General features: G+C 51.0%; 7 protein-coding genes across 7 annotated transcripts; 3 read left to right on the top strand and 4 right to left on the bottom strand.

Annotated features, from left to right (window-relative positions):
* Positions 1–1,904: 1,904 nt before the first annotated feature.
* On the bottom strand, positions 1,905–4,777 carry lysF (homoaconitase LysF). The gene is made up of 2 exons (XM_073768070.1): positions 4,383–4,777; positions 1,905–4,322 (listed from the first exon to the last, which is right to left on the bottom strand). Exons 1-2 carry the CDS (start codon positions 4,681–4,683, stop codon positions 2,287–2,289), a joined length of 2,337 nt encoding a protein of 778 aa, XP_073630226.1. The 5' UTR covers positions 4,684–4,777; the 3' UTR covers positions 1,905–2,286.
* BDV14DRAFT_169693 (cytochrome b5 reductase family protein) lies at positions 4,774–6,281 on the bottom strand. Its single transcript, XM_073768069.1, has one exon. The coding sequence runs from the start codon at positions 6,216–6,218 to the stop codon at positions 5,037–5,039; it is 1,182 nt and encodes a 393-aa protein (XP_073630225.1). The 5' UTR covers positions 6,219–6,281; the 3' UTR covers positions 4,774–5,036.
* A 332-nt stretch (positions 6,282–6,613) lies between these two features.
* Positions 6,614–10,994, top strand: BDV14DRAFT_207512 (amidase signature domain-containing protein; the record flags this gene model as incomplete). The annotated part of the gene is made up of 7 exons (XM_073775147.1): positions 6,614–7,645; positions 7,698–8,461; positions 9,166–9,411; positions 9,462–9,483; positions 9,537–9,809; positions 9,860–10,054; positions 10,107–10,994. 7 exons carry the CDS (start codon positions 6,614–6,616, stop codon positions 10,992–10,994), a joined length of 3,420 nt encoding a protein of 1,139 aa, XP_073630224.1.
* Positions 10,995–11,336: 342 nt separating this feature from the next.
* BDV14DRAFT_169690 (polysaccharide deacetylase family protein) lies at positions 11,337–12,709 on the top strand. The gene is made up of 4 exons (XM_073768068.1): positions 11,337–11,708; positions 11,769–12,346; positions 12,402–12,505; positions 12,563–12,709. Exons 1-4 carry the CDS (start codon positions 11,603–11,605, stop codon positions 12,696–12,698), a joined length of 924 nt encoding a protein of 307 aa, XP_073630223.1. The 5' UTR covers positions 11,337–11,602; the 3' UTR covers positions 12,699–12,709.
* An 81-nt stretch (positions 12,710–12,790) lies between these two features.
* Positions 12,791–14,319, bottom strand: BDV14DRAFT_169688 (replication factor C subunit 4). The gene is made up of 6 exons (XM_073768067.1): positions 14,115–14,319; positions 13,834–14,054; positions 13,679–13,778; positions 13,205–13,627; positions 13,000–13,153; positions 12,791–12,948 (listed from the first exon to the last, which is right to left on the bottom strand). Exons 1-6 carry the CDS (start codon positions 14,201–14,203, stop codon positions 12,877–12,879), a joined length of 1,059 nt encoding a protein of 352 aa, XP_073630222.1. The 5' UTR covers positions 14,204–14,319; the 3' UTR covers positions 12,791–12,876.
* A 296-nt stretch (positions 14,320–14,615) lies between these two features.
* Positions 14,616–15,258, top strand: BDV14DRAFT_197990 (uncharacterized protein; the record flags this gene model as incomplete). Its single annotated transcript, XM_073772812.1, has 3 exons — positions 14,616–14,964; positions 15,030–15,098; positions 15,161–15,258. 3 exons carry the CDS (start codon positions 14,616–14,618, stop codon positions 15,256–15,258), a joined length of 516 nt encoding a protein of 171 aa, XP_073630221.1.
* Positions 15,175–16,782, bottom strand: BDV14DRAFT_29094 (protein GET4). The gene is made up of 4 exons (XM_073776461.1): positions 16,502–16,782; positions 16,163–16,419; positions 15,952–16,104; positions 15,175–15,898 (listed from the first exon to the last, which is right to left on the bottom strand). The coding sequence occupies exons 1-4, from the start codon at positions 16,543–16,545 to the stop codon at positions 15,321–15,323; spliced, it is 1,032 nt and encodes a 343-aa protein (XP_073630220.1). The 5' UTR covers positions 16,546–16,782; the 3' UTR covers positions 15,175–15,320.
* Between the last annotated feature and the right edge of the window lie 24 nt (positions 16,783–16,806).

Raw genomic sequence — 16,806 nt, 5'->3', positions numbered from 1 at the left:
AAAGCAGCTTAGTCGCTGGAAGCTCGCCGACGGCAGCAGCGCAGATGAGCGGCGTTCTCTTATCACAGCCAGGAAGATCAATGTCGACTTTATTATCAAGGAGGACATTGATCACTCCAAGATGGCCTTTCTCGCAAGCATAGTGTAGTGCAGTCATCAAAGTACTGTCTTTGGCTTCTAGGTCGGCGCCAGATATGACGAGCAGTTTAACGACAGCGTCGTCTCCTTGCTTAGCTGCGATATGGAGCGCAGTCATCTGAGCGTCCGCGCGAGAGTTCACCTTCGCTCTGGCAAGGAGCAGAAGCTGTGTAGCCTCTACTTCTCCTCGTTCAGCGGCAAGCCAAAGAGCCGTACGTCCTCTAGAGTCCCGTGCTTCAAGATTTATAGCTTGTGAGAGAAGTAACAACTCGAGGACACCGCAATGACCTCGCGAGGCCGCAAGATGTAAAGCTGTCGATCCTGACTTGTCAACTGCATCGAGGCGTGCGTTCTTGCATATCAAAAGATCAACAACTTCCTCGTTGCCACAATGTGCTGCCACGAGAAGGGCGGTCCTGCGGGACTGAAGATGCTTCGCTTCCAAGTCACAGCCCCTTTCGATCAACTTTTCAACGTCGGTCCAAGAACTTGTTTGAGCTGTCTTGACGATAAGAGGGATAATGGACCCATCTGGAGATGAAAGATCAATGCTAGTGTTGGTATCCTTATCAGTCGGGCGCCGCCGGCCATGCCCTGAACTGTTCGTCAAGACCCGAGTAGAGTCCTGCGGGGAAGATTCGGATTTTATGTTTCCTCCACTGAATCGGCGAAACACAGACTGGAATTTCTCACGTCTTGTTCCTGTACTCTGGTTAAGCAAGACGGCTTGGCCAGAGTCAGATTTAGAGCGCCGCGTGTGGTTCGAGCTCGGTGTACGTGCGGTAGGACTTAATGCGGCGCTGTTGCTGTGGCCAATTTTTGTAGTGATGTTACCGGAAGGGTGGTAAGGTAATATCAAGCTACCTGCCCGGGATACCGATGCGCTTGTGGTTATGCCGCTGGCATAGCCCTCATCAATCGTCTGGCTCTGGTTGCCATTACTCGTACTCGACCTAGTCGTGGGCCTTGAGTGCTGACGTTGTGGTATACGCAAATATGGCACGGTCCTAGCCAGAGTTCCATCGAAATCAAAGATCGTGTTCCCAGTCGAGGATCCGAGCTGGCTTAACCTGGAAGGTGTATCGGCTCGAGAGCCTGCGTACCTGGTTGACGAACGAAGCGTTTCAGCATCGTCGGCGACCTTCCAGATGATGTGACGGCTTTCTGCTTTACGCAAGAGTTCAATCTGCTCTGCAGAGGATTGGCTAAAGGCACGGTCAATTTTATTGGCCTTGGTAAAGGCGTATACTCGAATTTTGAGACAACCCACCATTGGCAAGCTTGCAATAGTAACTGTAGCGCAAACACCTGAGACTGGAGTCTATCCTGATGTCCTTTCATTACATCTTCCCTCCAGACAACCCTCATTCTGGTTCGGAATCCAATTGTAGTCTCGTTCGACGACTCCCCCTGCATCAGTAGTAGGACCTCATTCGAGAGGGCATCCATGACTGTACGGCAGCCATCGAGGGCAACATCTAGGCTTCTATTGTACTCTGCCGGGGAATCGCGAAGTCTGGCTTTTGTCCAATCCTCCAATTGCGCAATTGCGGCTTTGATGATCTCCAAATGTTTCTCGAGAGCCCGGATTGTAAGATGGGCATGCTGGTATTTCTCACGGAGTCTGGCCAGGCCAGCAAGTGTCTCTGTGACAACTTGGCCGACTTGGAAGGCTCCCGAGATCAATCCAAACGCGGAAATGGGATCCATGCTTGGGCTGGGAGGGTCGGGCAAGGACCATGATTCCCTTGTTGATCAAGGTAATCTTGAAGGAATTGTGAGGCCTAAACTAAGATAATAAATAAGCACAGATGGGGCGTGAAGGAGGAAAGAAAGGAAAAGTGCAGAGGTAACACGAGGCTTGGATGCAGGAGTGATGGGGCTGAGAACGCGCACCGCCCCCACGCAAGAGCAGACTACAGTACAGACTAATGCAAGGCTGAACCACTTGTCATGGGATCCATCAAAACTGGTCTGGATTGGACAATCATATCGCTTTTGTATACATAATCCAACACGCAGTACTCCTCCAATACTATACAGTAGTAAATGCAAACACGAGCACCTCAATGCATTCGAGTTCCCAGGAACTCCTTGGGTATATAGAACAAAAATCAGCTGCATCGATCAGAGATAGAGTCGATGGTTTTAAGCACCAATGGCGTTCTTGACCCATTTCTCCAGACCTCCCTTGGCAATGATCTCCTGGACGTTAGGGGGCAATTCGCCAACCTTCTGTGTCCACTTGGGACCATTCGGGCCTTCTTGAACCTCAATCTGGCTTCGTCGCACGTCCCAGGTTAGAGTCCATCCCGTACGGCGGGTAAGGACCTTGTCAGCGGAGTTGAAGGTCTCGCGGAGACGGGCGATCAAACGAGGGACTTCCAGGCCCATCAGAGCGTTGTTGATACTGTTGCGAGAGAAAATGTTTCCAAAGCTGCCCGAGACAACTAGAGGAATCTTCTTTGCGAGAATGGCGGTAGCAGCTTGCTCACGGGAGCTTCCACAGCCGAAGTTGAAGCCACTGACCAGGATGTCGCCCTCCTTAGCGACAGACGAGAACTGGGGGTCGTAGTTCTCCATGACAACCTTGGCCATAGTCTCTGGGGGCACATCATCCTGATATGTGTACTTTCCAGGGTAGATGGCATCAGTGTTGTTGTTGTCCTGATCGCAGAAGACGATCTCTCCTGAAACCCTTTCGGGGAAACCAGGGTAGATCTCAGTCAAACCCTGCGAGGACTCCTCGACCTCAGCCGCGGGTTGTTCTTCAGCGAAACGCTTTTCGCCGTCGGCAACCAAGTCATCCATCTGACCGATCAGCTTCTCCAGCTGTTCCTCGGCTGTGAGCATGCGGTCCTCTTCCTTGATGCCATCACCTTCACCCCGAACCACCTCAGTCCAACCCTCGGGGGTTTCGTACCAGCCGGGCCCGCTCAGCTTTCCGCTCAGAGCACTTGCAGCGACAACCTCGGGGCTTCCAAGGTAGGCCTTGGCATCAGTACTACCCATACGTCCCTTGAAGTTACGGTTGGATGCACTGATACCAACTTCGCCAGGCTCCAAAAGACCCTGGCCCATGCCAATACAAGGTCCACAACCAGCAGGCAGCTCTGTAGCACCAGCCTCAAGCAATGTCTGCCAGTCTCCAGAGCCCTCGGCTGCCAGCTGCTCAGGGATAGAGGCAGCCGCAATGTAGAAGTTGACACCGTTGGCAATCTTGGGGACCTTGCCGCCGTTCTTCTCCGCAGCATCCTTGAAGACCTTTGCGGCAGCAGCAATATCCGAAGCGCGCGAGTTTGTGCAGGAGACGAGGTAGGCCTTGTTCACTTTGATGTCCTGAGCCTCGAGTTCCTTCAATGGAGTAGCAACCTTGACTGAGTTGGGTCCAGAGACGTAAGGAGATAATGTGGAGAGGTCCAAGAAGAGCTCCTTGGTATATGTTGCGCCCTTATCCGCAGTCAATGGGTTCTCGAACAGCTGCTCCAGACGGGTGTGTGTGAATCGTTCAGCAGCCAGAGTCTTGAAAGGACCATCCGCAAGCCCCATAGCTCCGGTTGTAGCCTTTCCTCGTAGCCACCCCTTCAGAACGCTGTCAATAGGGAACAGACCCGACAGAGCACCCCATTCAGTTGTCATGTTGGCGATGGTCAACCGAGTATCCACCGACAGGCTTCGCATTGTCTCCTCCGATCCGGTGAATTCGATCGCATGGTTCAATACATCATCCTTGTTGAACAATCCGCAAAGAGCGACAATCACATCCTTACCAGTCACACCAACGGGCAGAACACCGGTCAAAGTGATCTTCGCGATAGGGGGGATCTGCCACCAGGTCTTACCAGTTGCCCAGATACTAGCCGCATCGGTTCTCACGATTGGCGTACCCAAGCAACCAACACCACCGTACATGTTGGAGTGGCTGTCACTAGCAGTGCACAGAGTTCCGGGCCAGGCGTACCCCTCCTCAATCATAATCTGATGGCCAATACCTCGGCCAGCAGGATAGAATTCCACACCATGCTGAGTGGCGAATTCCTCAATCTGGCGGTACTTCTTAAGGTTTTTCTCCGACTTGTTCTGGACATCATGGTCGAGGGTCATCACAATTTGGTTCGGGTCGTTCAGGTTTGACGCTCCGATGGACAGGAACTTAGATGCGACGGGCCAGCTGTTGTCGTGCGCTATTCATATATTAGCTACTGCAAACGTAAATACAATGTCCCCTCCAGTGAAGTACATACTCATGCAGCGGTGAGGTGAGATAGTGACATAGTCCCCGGTCTTGACGAATTTACCCTGTGGCAAACCGACAGAGTATTGCTGGACAATCTTCTCAGTGAGGGTTTGGGGAACGGCCTTCGAGGCATTGAGAGCAGAGAAGAGCGCGGCAGAGGAAGGGTTCTCAAGTTGTGACTGGAAGACATCTTGGAACTGACGTCTGGTGGTTGTAAACGTTCGTTGAGAGTGACTCTTCGACATCGCGCATCGGAGCACCGCCCAGCGGCGGCCGAGGCCGCTCTGCGAAATTAATCGTGACTGCATAAAGTTAGTCTACTGACTCGAGGATCACGACCCACGAGGTATTTGGCAAAATCTCAATTGCAAGGTCGTAGGGCACTCACCGTCATGATTGTTGCTGCAGAATGCGGAGAAGTTTCCGGAAGAGCCCAGGATGTTTTTTAAGGGCGGGCTGCTAAGATTTTGTTCCTGACGAATCAGGTGGCGCTGATTGTCATTGGTTATGTCCGGGGAAACATGGTTAGCGCGCCGAGACCCTCCGTTATCGGAGTTGTTCCTTTCTGCCGAAGTATACGAAGTAGGTACGTAGCTTGCAGATGGTTTGTAGACAATCAATATCTATGATACAGTAATATATATATTAATGCTGGAGCCTTTCAAAGCTTCCAAACGGTCCAATCCTTGAGATCGAGTTCTTTGATAATACCGCGAAGAGGGCCCTGCAGCTCCATGCCTTGTGCCCAGACCTTTGGCCCAGCCATATAACTGATGAAACCTTCTGGTCCTGAAACAAAGATCAGGTTGCGTTTATGCGCTTCTGACGATGGCACAGTGGTCGTAGTGAAATCCAATATAGATTTCTTTCCGATAGAGCTCTTCTCTTCATCGACAAAGTATTGCACAGTAATCTGTTCAGGATACTGCGCCTTAAGAGCCTCCAGCTCCTTAACTATGAGAGACGTTTCAGTGCTCTCATGCGCTTCAGCAGGCTGGGGGCTGCTGGTGGTTGTTGAGGGTTTGAAAACTCTAGACAGCCATGACCTTTGTGTTTCAACAGCTGCATCTGTAGTCTCACTGCGCCCTCCGAGACAATCTTCTCGTCGCCGATTCGCCCATAGAATGTGTATCCTTGGTTTCCTTGTTTTGTCCGTACGACGAAGCAGGGTGTGTCCGGCTTGTAGAGCAGGTGCAATCCCGGTCCCCCCTGCAACGAAGAGGAATGTTTCCGTGTCCGACGGGATCTCACACTCAATCCGAGGGCCTCGTATTTCAATGGGTGCCCCTATCTTGAGACTATGCAAGTATCGTGAGACTTCTCCGAAGGGGTCTTTACGGATGAAAAACCGCAAGCACTCATCGTCTTCCTCGGACGAGGTTGAAGGCAGCGGAGTATAATCCCTGCCAATCTGCAGCTGCGGCTGTTTGAACATAACACTCCATATTCCGGTCTTCCACGCGCCTTCGTATACCTCAGAGTTGCTGCCATCTGACTTTGGAGGCTTAATCGTAAAAAGACTGCCGGTCGACGAGACTGTCTCCCGAGACACCAAAGTGTACGGCGTAAAGCGGGCAGGATTCAAAGTTGTCGATGAGCTCGAATCTTGTCTCCATTTGACGTATGTGCCAACCCCAGCTGCGGTAACCGTCACCAAGGTGAGTCTCAACCAGCGGCTTCGAGGAGAGGCAGACGGCTTCGGGGACGGGGACGGGGCTGCGGAGGTTGAGGATGTAGTAGACGGTGCGGCATTGCGACGTTGCGCCCGCATTAGCGACCTCGTGGCTGTGGGACACGCATCGTGGGAAAGAAGGAAGCCCCGTGATCGAATTCTGGGCTTCATGGGACGAAAGGAAGGTCAACAATAGCAGCAAGAATCGACATTTGGACTGTCGGTGGAAACGTGCTGGCTGCTATTTTTTGCAGGGGGTGAATGCGCTAGACCAGATCGGGCACAAATGATGTTCCTCGTTATTACTCGATCTCCAGTAGTCCAGAGTCCAGAGTCTCGCTGGCCGCTCTCCCTCTTGCCTGCTATTTACCCTACTTCGACATTCTCCTGTTTATGTTGCCTTAACGATTCTGGGTTCAGCCTGTTACTTTTGGCTGATCCTGGAGAGCATTCTGGTCTTTGTTCTGTCTGGACTGGAATGGAACCCTCTTTGCAGCCGCATCGCTCAATAAGGACCGCCTCCGCAACGATTCCTTTCGACATTTGACACAACTCTCAAGGACAACATGTCCCGGATAACCTTCTCGCCTCCTGAACTACGATCCGATCATGGGCCTAGAGATTCGTTGGAACTTGCTTCGCTCGCCTCTTCGTCTCCAGAATCCGGCCTCGATCTCAGCCGCTCGTCCTCCCCCTCCGGCATCTCGTCGTCGCGCAAGCTGTCGCTAGAAGATGAAGACCCCCTGTCTAACCCCAACATACATGCGAACCAAGGCTCCTCACGACCGCGATCCGGCCGAACATATTCTGTCTCCTCCGCATTCGATTTCGGGAGCAATCTGTTTCCCTTGTCTCAGACTTCCGGTGGATACGCTCCCTTGGGGGCTTCATCTGCCCTTGACCGAGAAAGCGGCCTTGGTGATAGATCGTTGGAGCGAAACAAGACACTGACGTATATCAATGGACTGTCGCTGGTAGTTGGGCTGGTGATCGGCTCAGGAATCTTCTCATCGCCCAGCCAGGTCAATGGCAATGCGGGATCGCCTGGTGCTGCACTCATCGCGTGGCTCGTTGCTGGCTTACTGGCATGGACCGGGGCAGCAAGCTACGCGGAGCTTGGAGGTGCTATTCCACTTAATGGAGGAGCTCAGGCTTATCTGTCCAAGATTTTTGGAGAGTTGGCGGGGTTCCTTTTCACGTGGTGTGCTGTTCTAGTCCTTAAGCCTGGTAGCGCGGCCATCATCTCCATTATATTTGGAGAATACGTTGCTCGAGCGTTTGTAGGTGCCGATGTCGATCAGATCAATCCTTGGATCAACAAAGGAGTAGCGTTTGGTGGTCTGTTCGTTGTGACTTGTCTAAACTGCCTTTCGACGAGACTCGCTGCCCGCATTGGTGACCTGTTCATGTTCTTCAAGTTCGTGGCCTTGGTTGGAGTTGGCATCATCGGAATTATTGTTGCTGTCACCGGTCTATCGTCCAAAGGCGAGGCTAACGAAGAATGGAAATCAAGCTGGTTCGAAGGTACCAACATGGACATTTCCGGCTGGGCTATGGCGCTATATGCAGGCCTATGGGCGTTTGATGGATGGGATAATGTAGGTTTGGCTTCAATTTATACCTTCAAGTCACTTCGCTAACAAGCAACAGACGAATTATGTGACTGGTGAATTCAAGAATCCGAATCGAGATCTTCCGCGCGTGATTCATACTGCAATGCCGTTGGTCATCGTCTCTTACCTGCTCGCCAACATCTCCTATTGCTTCGTCCTTCCCCAGTCGACAATCGAGGCCACCGATACTATTGCCGTCCAGTTTGGCAGCAAGGTCTTTGGGAGTATAGGCGCGCTTATCTTCGCGTTGATTGTTTCCGCCAGCTGCTTTGGCGCGCTCAATGCGACCATATTTACCAGCGGACGTCTAGTCTACGCTGCCGGCAAAGAAGGCTATCTTCCTTCGCTATTCGGTAATCTTTGGACTCACAACTCCTCGAGAGGGATAGACAGGCTTCAGCGCCAGTCGTGGGCGAGCAAGCTGGTTTCCCGTCTTTTCGGCAGCGGAGCTTGGATTGGGCGCACACCCATAAATGCAATGGCGCTCAATAGCGTACTCACACTGCTATACGTCATAGTTGGCGAGTTTAAGACCCTCGTCACTTTCTACGGCGTCGCAGGATACACGTTCTACTTCCTTACAGTACTGGGCCTAATTGTGCTTCGCATTCGCGAGCCGCATCTTGAACGACCTTACAAGACCTGGATATCGACGCCAATTATCTTCTGCTGCGTCAGTCTCTTTTTACTCAGTCGGGCCGTTATCTCGGAGCCACTGCAAACACTAATCGTGGTGGCATTCATCGTTGCAGGCGTCCCTGTTTATTTCTGGCGCATATACAAGCGTGACGGCCAGAAGGCGTTCCGGGGTTGGAAATTTTGGCAATCACGATGACCATAAATCGCATCTTTCAATCTTTCCCGTCTGCCGATCAGATTTAGGTTCGCTACCGACTAATGCTTTCTAATTACATTACATCTCTTATACTTGTGGGTCACCGGCGCGTTGATGATACCCACCAACTTTATGTGGTATATTGGGACCAGGGCTCCCTAATTGTTACTCTGTTGACGAAGTGATGGTATGCTGAGTTTTGGCCGTGTCTGTTATTGTTGCCTTCAGCATTTGTATTATAGAAACCTGGCTGGGGCTTGGTGGGAAGGACAGGATGATGATTGTATGAACATGGGGTAAACCCATATAGCAATAATTATTAGACATCAGCAACGATTTATCGATTACAGTCCACATTGAAATACGTCTGGTAGCAAACTTATTTTTCCTTGAGCACCACCGCCACTTTTGCCCTCACTGAACCCATTATCTCCATCTGTTGGAGAAGACCCTCGTTTATCGGACAGCCACCACTACTCCAACTCCGACTCTGACGAAGTCGCCGACAATCCACCATGATGAAATCAATTCTTTTACCGTACCCTTTGGCTCCGGAGACATTGCAACAATCACTAAATTGCACGGTTTTAGAACGAAATAATCATCAACACTTAGGCACTTCAAACCCCACCACTAGCAGCCAACTGAACCACCAGACAACCATGGGCAGCCTCCAACCATGGGAGGAGACCGTCGCGCGCAAACGTGCCATACGCGACGAGGCTCTCAAGCCCTACCTTGTTTCTGACATTGACAAGCGGCATCCTCAAGTGCGCAATGTCCAGGAGCGGTCTGTTCTGAAAGACGATCCGATAATCCAGGAGATCACAGACATCGACAATATTCCTGCTCTAGCCAAAAAGATCCAGAAGGGACAATTTTCTGCTGAGCAAGTTACGAAGGCGTACATTCGGAGGTGAGTCTTCGTATGATCTGGGTTCGACGTTACTGGACTGATTGGCTCAGGGCTACCGTTGCTCATCAGCTTGTATGTGCAAGCTTCGGCGCATATTGATGGCTGTAGGCTAACGAACTGTGCAGACTAATTGCTTATCGGAGATTATATTCGAGGACGCCCTGACTCAGTCCCAAGAATTGGATAAGAAGTTTAAGGAAACCGGTCAGGTCAGAGGTCCTCTTCATGGTGTGCCGGTTACAGTCAAAGATCAATTCAATGTGAAGGGCTACGATACTACGCTCGGCTATGTTGGACGGTCATTCTCACCTGCCACAGAGGATGCGGTCTTAATCCAGCTGCTGAAGAATATGGGAGCCGTGGTCCTGGCAAAGACGAACCTGCCGCAGAGTATCATGGTACGTCCCTCTTCATTGGACTTAATCTAGAGCAAGGCTGACGAGCTCAGTGGGCTGAAACCGAAAACCCACTCTTCGGTTTGACGGTCAATCCTCGTAATCCTGCATTCACGCCTGGTGGATCTACTGGTGGTGAGAGCGCTTTGCTTGTCTTGCATGGGTCTATTCTTGGATTCGGGACAGATATCGGTGGAAGTGTTCGAATTCCTCAAAACATGATGGGTTTGTATGGCTTCAAACCTACGGTACGTAGAAAAGCCCTTCCTCATGCACAGTCCATTAGCTGAACAGAAATAGAGCAGCAGATTGCCATACTTGGGCGTCCCGGTCTCAACAGAGGGGCAGGAACACGTTCCTTCAGCCGTGGGATACATGAGCAGAGATATGGACTCCCTCTGCTATATAAGCCGCCTAATAGCCGACTCCAAGCCCTGGAAATCAGACCCCAGATGCTCGCCCCTCCCCTGGAATGAGAGTGTCTTTGAGAGCATTCAATCCCGTCCATTGGTGATAGGACTGAGCCTCGACGATGGCGTTGTAAGGGTCCACCCTCCCATTGCACGCGCTCTCCAAGAACTATCCGCCAAGCTCAAAGCGCAAGGCCACGAGCTCGTAACCTGGGACACATCCGACCACCTCGCCTGCATTAACCTCATGGACCGGTACTATACAGTCGATGGCGGCGAAGACGTCCGCCGCGACGTCGCCGTCGCTGGTGAGCCTTATATCCCACACGTGGAAGCCCTCGTGAACCGAGACAAACCCATCTCAGTTTACGAGTATTGGCAGATGAACCGGGAGCGCAATGACCTGCAAAAGAAGTATCTGGACAAGTGGAATGCCGAGCGTTCGCCGAGCGGGAAACCCGTTGATGTCCTTCTTACACCAACTATGCCCCATACTTCTGTACCGCACCAGAGCGTACGCTGGGTTGGGTACACGAAGATATGGAATTTCTTGGATTACCCTGCTGTTACGTTCCCGGTTGATGAGGTGAGATTGGAGCAGGATGTAGCTGATACTAGCTACGAGCCGAGGAATGAACTTGATAAGTGGAATTGGAGCCTCTATGACCCAGAGACTATGGCTGGACATCCAGTTAATCTGCAGGTTATCGGAATGAAGCTGGAGGAAGAGACTGTGCTTGGGGCTGCCAAGGTTATTGAGCGCGTTTGGCGTGATTAGAGTATCTACTACTTAGTATAGTACTTGCTAGAAATTGGATAGAAGCCCCCATTCTTGAAGTTTCCATATCCCCACTCCTGCCCCGAATGGATGTATTGTGGACCTTTAGTTTGGAGGCGTGAGGGGTAAGACTTGGTGCATACAGTACCATCTACTTACGACAGGTAGTTTTTTTAGAACACATACGTCCAGTGTCTTATAGAGCCTCATGGGTCTTCTAATACCATTTCTTCAGCATCAAAGCACAGGATCGAGGGGTTAATGTAAGTAGAGAACATCCAAGTTGCGATAAGACGCCTCTATGAGGGGCATCGATAAGCCCAGCGGGGAATCACTCCACCAGAGCTCTCCAAGTCCAAGATAGAACCACGGACGAAACGCCGAATCGAAAGCATTACAGAGCAGAGCAATATCAGTGGCTCTATGCTCCGGTGTTCCGAGGTCTCTTTTTCCATCTCGTAATATGTAACTCCTGATCTCCCAGAGGCATCACCATCCTTATCAATCCGACTAACCTTACCCCACCCTTGCTTGTATAAGAACTTCGGCATTGCGCCTGTTCAGATTAGACTCAGTATCCTCTAACCACCCGAGATAAAACAATAAATATGGGCAAAAAGCGCGTTCTCGTATCCTACGGCGTCGACATCGATGCCGTTTCCGGCTGGCTGGGTTCATATGGTGGAGAGGACAGCGCCAGTGATATCAGTCGAGGTACGGACTTCCTCTGTCTCTCTCAAACCAATTGATCAGGTATTAATCAAACAACTAAAGGCCTCTTCGCCGGCCACCTCGGCACTCCGCGCCTGCTCAAGCTCTTCGAAAAATACAACATCAAAGCAACCTGGTTCATACCAGGCCACTCCCTCGAGACCTTTCCCGAAGAATGCGCCGCAGTGCGGGACGCAGGCCACGAAATCGGACTTCACGGATACAGCCATGAAAACCCGACGGACATGACGATCGAGCAGCAGAAGGTGATACTGGACAAGACGTACAAGATGCTCGTTGATTTTTGCGGAAAACCGCCGCGCGGCACTGTCGCGCCGTGGTGGGAGACGAGCCAGGAGATGACGGAGTTGCTACTTGATTATGGGATTGAGTATGATCATTCAATGCTGCATCATGATTGTCAGATGTACTGGCTGAGGACGGGGGATAGTTGGACGAAAATTAATTATGATAAGCATCCTGAGACGTGGATGAAGCCGTTGAAGAGGGGGAGTGAGACTGGGTTGGTTGAGATTCCGGGGAATTGGTACTTGGATGATTTGCCGCCGATGATGTTTATTAAGAAGGCGGCTAATAGCCATGGGTGGGTGAATCCGAGGGATGTGGAGGATATTTGGAAGGTATGTTTATCCTTATATATTGGTGAAAACGGTGGCATCGCTGACTGGTTTCAAGGATCACTTTGATTATTTTTACCGCGAGTATGATGAGTTTGTTTTCCCCATGACTATCCACCCGGATGTTTCTGGTCGTCCGCATGTCCTTCTCATGCATGAGAGGTGAGTTGTTGCCTGCTTGTTCCAACGCCTTACAATTCTTGTTCTGACAGGTAAAAGGATCATCGAGCATATCAATAAGCACGAGGGTGTGGAGTGGGTGACAATGGAGCAGATGTGCGATGATTTCAAGGGCAAGAACAAACCTCCGGCCGGTGCTAGAATGCCGTCTTCTCCTGCATCCGTGCCCAAATAGCGAGATAAGGGTTCAATAATAATCTTCCAATGTTACTCTGTGTGTGTAATCGCAGTAGAACCCAGTGAACATGAGTAGTTATATGGTGAAAATGGGAATGTACAATTGCTTCATTAGTTTATCATTCGTTAGGTCCAACTCCTTCAACACCACTATATGCCATAATGCGCCCATCTTCTTATGCCTTCGGGGAGTCGAATAGTTCAGGACTCATGTTAATCTTGCAAAGTTTTGAGACACATCCGGACAGCTGTACCGAGCATTAGTACATATCGATCATTGGACACGTGACTGAACTCACTTGAAGTAGCGATTGTACGCCGTCCAAGATGCGCATGTGTGTAAACCCGATTTCGCGAATGAACTCTAATTTCGAATGTTCGGACAGCGTGGGGATGGTCTTGGTGACCTTGAACATGGTGCTGATTATATCATGAGAGGAGTATCCCAGATCCCTGTTTACATGGTTAGCTAGCGTAGTCAAATAATTCATAGCGTATAAGTACCATAGCTCATTTAGAGTCTCCAAAGCAGCATCAACTTTTCCTTCCCAGCAAGCCTTGATCATCGCCTGGACCTTGATCGGGTGAGGGCTGTCTACTACACGGAAGACATTGTCACCACTGACGAGACCGAATCCAGACCATGTACTCTGCAGATTGTTGAGGGCCTGACGCATATCACCCTCGGCGCTGAAGACCAGCGCTGCCAATCCATCCTCGGTGTGCTCTACCTTCTCCGCCTCGCAGACCTGGGTCAATCGTTTCACTATTTGTGCGTCGGTGAGTCGCGCGTAGCGAAGGATGGCGCATCGGGACTGGAGCGGCTCAATGATCTTGTTTGACTGGTTGCATGCGAAGGCAAATCGTGTAGTCGAGGAGTAAATTTCCATTGTTCGCCGTAACGCTTGCTGGGCACCAGAAGTCATGCTGAGAGCAAACAATGAGCGCCAATTCTAAATTTTTGTCCATAATACATACCTATCTGCTTCATCGAGGATGACCAGCTTGTGGCGCCCAGGAGGTAATGTGACTTTCTTCTGGGCAAATCCCTTAATTCGGTTTCGCACGACATCGATACCTAAACGAATTGTTCAGCCAAAGCCAGTACAGCCGATAGTCAGATATAACCGTACCTCTCTCATCACTGGCATTCAACTCCAGAACAGCCTCTTTGTATGCGTCTCCGAGCAGTTGCCGCGCCAGACACAGAATTGAAGTCGTCTTTCCGATACCAGGCATACCCGAGATAATGACGTGGGGCATATTTCCGTCTTTTGCAATGATCTTTAACCGCTCGACGGTCTCTGTGTTGCCGACGACATCGTCTAGGAAAACAGGGCGGTACTTCTCGACCCTATAGCAAGACGTCAGTAACGGAGCTCTCGCGACATTTTCCATGAGCTGCGTTGGTTACCAAGGAAGTTCGTAGTCCGGCGGAGCCCCGGCAGTATTAGCCTTCAAGGCGTTGCGCGCCGCGCTTGTTGAAGATTCGGCCTGCGCCATTGTAACAGATTTGTTGGTCCAATTGAATGATGCTGCAGCGGTGAATTGAGCTCCCGATGTTGAAGACGCGAAACTTGGCCCGCAGACGCGTAGCTATTTTACCGCTTTGGGCCACCTTGTTTGCTTCGTTTGCATGGATTGTCCCCTACTGCCTCTTGAGCTTTGCATACGGTGCCATCAAAGCGTCTCAGTGAGACAGCGGTAAGCGGCATTTTTAATGGGCTAGGCCCCTTCACTCGCTTTAGTACATTTTTCTTAACCGTCTGGAGCTTTCATTCCCCCTCCTAATGGACGTTGCTTCAACCGATTAAACCAGAACCGACTCCTAGCTTACAAGCCCATTCTTAAGTATCTGCAACAAATCTATATTCTTCACGGCCTTATTCCCTCTCGAATAGTCTTTCCAGTCACAATGGGAACAACTTCAGTCCGTCGGAACCTCTTCCAGAACCACCTCAGCAGACGGCCAGTTTCAACCGCCGCTCCAAGCAACGGGTCCTCAGGTCTTTCCTCGCAAGTGTCGCAGTCTAATGCACCGGAGTCCATTTCGTCCGTATCTTCGGGTCCTGCAGACGATGGCGAAATCGTGGTTAAAGACAAAAACGGCAGCTACAAGCTCGACATCCCTGTCTTACCGCCTATGGTAAATGAGGACGGTGATGAGATGGAGGGGATTGAAGGAGGTGGTGCTGGGAGCTCTACCGCTGCTACGGGAGCTGACTCTACGGGACAAGGTGAGATGAGCGGGCGGGAGAAAGACAGTGCGTCGACTTCCTGGTTGTTGTTGCATTGCGCTAGGTGGTATACTAACACTTTATCGATATAGAGATTGAGGCTGGTCTGGTCGAAATCATGTATCGGAACCGAAACAGACAGATGAGTAGTGAACCGCATGGTGAGTTTGGGCCTATCATATCTATCTTGCGAGCAAGGCGTTCCTGGCGCTAACCCTCACAGAAATCCTCAATCTTGTCTACCAAAGTCTCAGAAGCAAAGTCGCGGCACTAGACGAGGATAACTGGATGTACGAGGCTGAAGCCGATACGCGAGCATAGTGCTGTCAGACAAGAGGCCGTTAAGCTACGTTTCGATATCCTATGTTCGATTTCTAGGCTACCTAGTCGAGTTCCATATTCGATGGCGCTTCGACCCTCCTTGGCTGACCCCTTCCTGGTGTCGACCTACCACCACCCTGCCCGCCTCCGAAGAGCATGCTACCCATCATGTCAAACAGCGGGTTCCCTTGTCTAGGGATGTTGATCGAGAAGTACTGCTCGCCAATTTGAGCAAGTGCGTCGTCGAGAATGCCGGCCTCCTTGATTTGAGTGGCATAATGCGCTGTCAACTGCTTGAATAAATCCGCTGTTCCTCGCTGGATTGACAGCAGCAGCAGGTTGAGGAAGTTCACCAAAGGAAGAGCTGGGAATACTCGGACGTCGGAACTAGAGCTGCTGACTTCTTGAACGCCAAGGCTTGGGTTGGCAGCACTGAGGCGAGAGGTGAAGATCAAAAACGCCTTGTTGGCGCTGCGCAGACTCCCAATCAAGAGGAACGGGATCACAGCGCGTGCTGCGTAGAGACCTGCCGTGTGCGGCTCGTCGTTTGTGTACCACTCGTACTCCAATTTTGCCAGGGTCTCGGCAGACTCAGAAGTTCCCAAAGCAAGGTGCTTCTCGGCTTCGTAGGGCTCTTGGTCTGGATATATTGTTAAACAATGTCAATCCTTTCAAGGTAGCATGCGATCCTACCTTCCGCGTACACAGACCCAGCAACATGGTGTAACTCGGGATCTCCTCGCTCCACGGGCCCAAAGCGTCCGCTCCAACCAATAATTTCCTGGATAAACCGCTTTCGTGTAGGTTCTTCGGACGGAAATTCGCGTAGAAGTTCGATCAAGCGCTCTGGGATCGATACATTGTCAGCGAGGTGAACTTTGAGAGGAGAATGCACCCTACTCACTCTTGCGGGCACGCCCCTCCGCATCATCGTCGCCCCCCACAATCTCCCAGCCTGCCTTGATATATACCTCGACGATCAACATGATAGCCAGGTCCCCTCCACTAGCTGAAGCTCCCTGTTGCGAACCAGCTCTGAGGAGAGCAGTGGCGCCACCAGCTAGAATCTCTGCTGCCGCATCGTAATTGCTCTGCTTGATGTACCGCGCGGCGATAACTCGTAGTTGCTGGTGAGCTTCGTAGTAAGCTCCGGAGGCGATCCTGTGATGAACATGAATAAAGCATTAGTCTATACATCTCTTACAAGGGCATACAGCATAAGATGGAAGGGTTCGCAACTCACTTTTCTCGCTGTCGAGCAACCACCTTGTCAATCCGTGAGGTCATTGTGTCTGGCGATCACCTATGCGGCGATCTGTTCTGTGCGCAAGTGGACGGAGGATGTAGATACTGAGCCAAAGACAAATACAAGAATGGAAAGTATGAGATTAAAAAAGAACAAGAGAAGCAAAAGAGGTTCGTGGTGGTTGTGCAGGACAGCTTTGTGGTGGGGACACAGACTGGCTGGACGGAGTGAGGGACGATTGTTCGTTCGATTCGGATCTTCCAGAAGGCCGCTAACATTAAAGTACATTCATTCGATCAATA

Source organism: Aspergillus stella-maris (assembly GCF_047715825.1).
Source record: "Aspergillus stella-maris strain CBS 113639 unplaced genomic scaffold BDV14scaffold_14, whole genome shotgun sequence".
In the NCBI taxonomy this organism is placed as follows: Eukaryota; Fungi; Ascomycota; class Eurotiomycetes; order Eurotiales; family Aspergillaceae; genus Aspergillus; species Aspergillus stella-maris.
The sequence above is the reverse complement of the archived record's forward strand: the minus strand, read 5'-3'. Positions and strand labels throughout refer to the sequence as shown.

Bases quoted from the DNA above. Each gene is read 5' to 3' on its own strand.
- lysF (XM_073768070.1), bottom strand. From the start codon at position 4,683: ATGCAGTCACGATTAATTTCGCAGAGCGGCCTCGGCCGCCGCTGGGCG. The intron at 4,323-4,382 runs GTATGTACTTCA...ATATATGAATAG, and splicing joins CTCACCTCACCGCTGCATGA to CGCACGACAACAGCTGGCCC.
- BDV14DRAFT_29094 (XM_073776461.1), bottom strand. From the start codon at position 16,545: ATGACCTCACGGATTGACAAGGTGGTTGCTCGACAGCGAGAAAA. The intron at 16,105-16,162 runs GTGAGTAGGGTG...TATCGATCCCAG, and splicing joins GGAGGGGCGTGCCCGCAAGA to AGCGCTTGATCGAACTTCTA. The intron at 15,899-15,951 runs GTAGGATCGCAT...CAATATATCCAG, and splicing joins TGGGTCTGTGTACGCGGAAG to ACCAAGAGCCCTACGAAGCC.
- BDV14DRAFT_169693 (XM_073768069.1), bottom strand. From the start codon at position 6,218: ATGAAGCCCAGAATTCGATCACGGGGCTTCCTTCTTTCCCACGATGCG.
- BDV14DRAFT_169690 (XM_073768068.1), top strand. From the start codon at position 11,603: ATGGGCAAAAAGCGCGTTCTCGTATCCTACGGCGTCGACATCGATGCC. The intron at 12,347-12,401 runs GTATGTTTATCC...ACTGGTTTCAAG, and splicing joins ATGTGGAGGATATTTGGAAG to GATCACTTTGATTATTTTTA. The intron at 12,506-12,562 runs GTGAGTTGTTGC...GACAGGTAAAAG, and splicing joins GTCCTTCTCATGCATGAGAG to GATCATCGAGCATATCAATA.
- BDV14DRAFT_169688 (XM_073768067.1), bottom strand. From the start codon at position 14,203: ATGGCGCAGGCCGAATCTTCAACAAGCGCGGCGCGCAACGCCTTGAAG. The intron at 13,628-13,678 runs GTATGTATTATG...GTTTGCTCTCAG, and splicing joins ATCCTCGATGAAGCAGATAG to CATGACTTCTGGTGCCCAGC. The intron at 12,949-12,999 runs GTGAGTTCAGTC...TGCTCGGTACAG, and splicing joins GCGTACAATCGCTACTTCAA to CTGTCCGGATGTGTCTCAAA.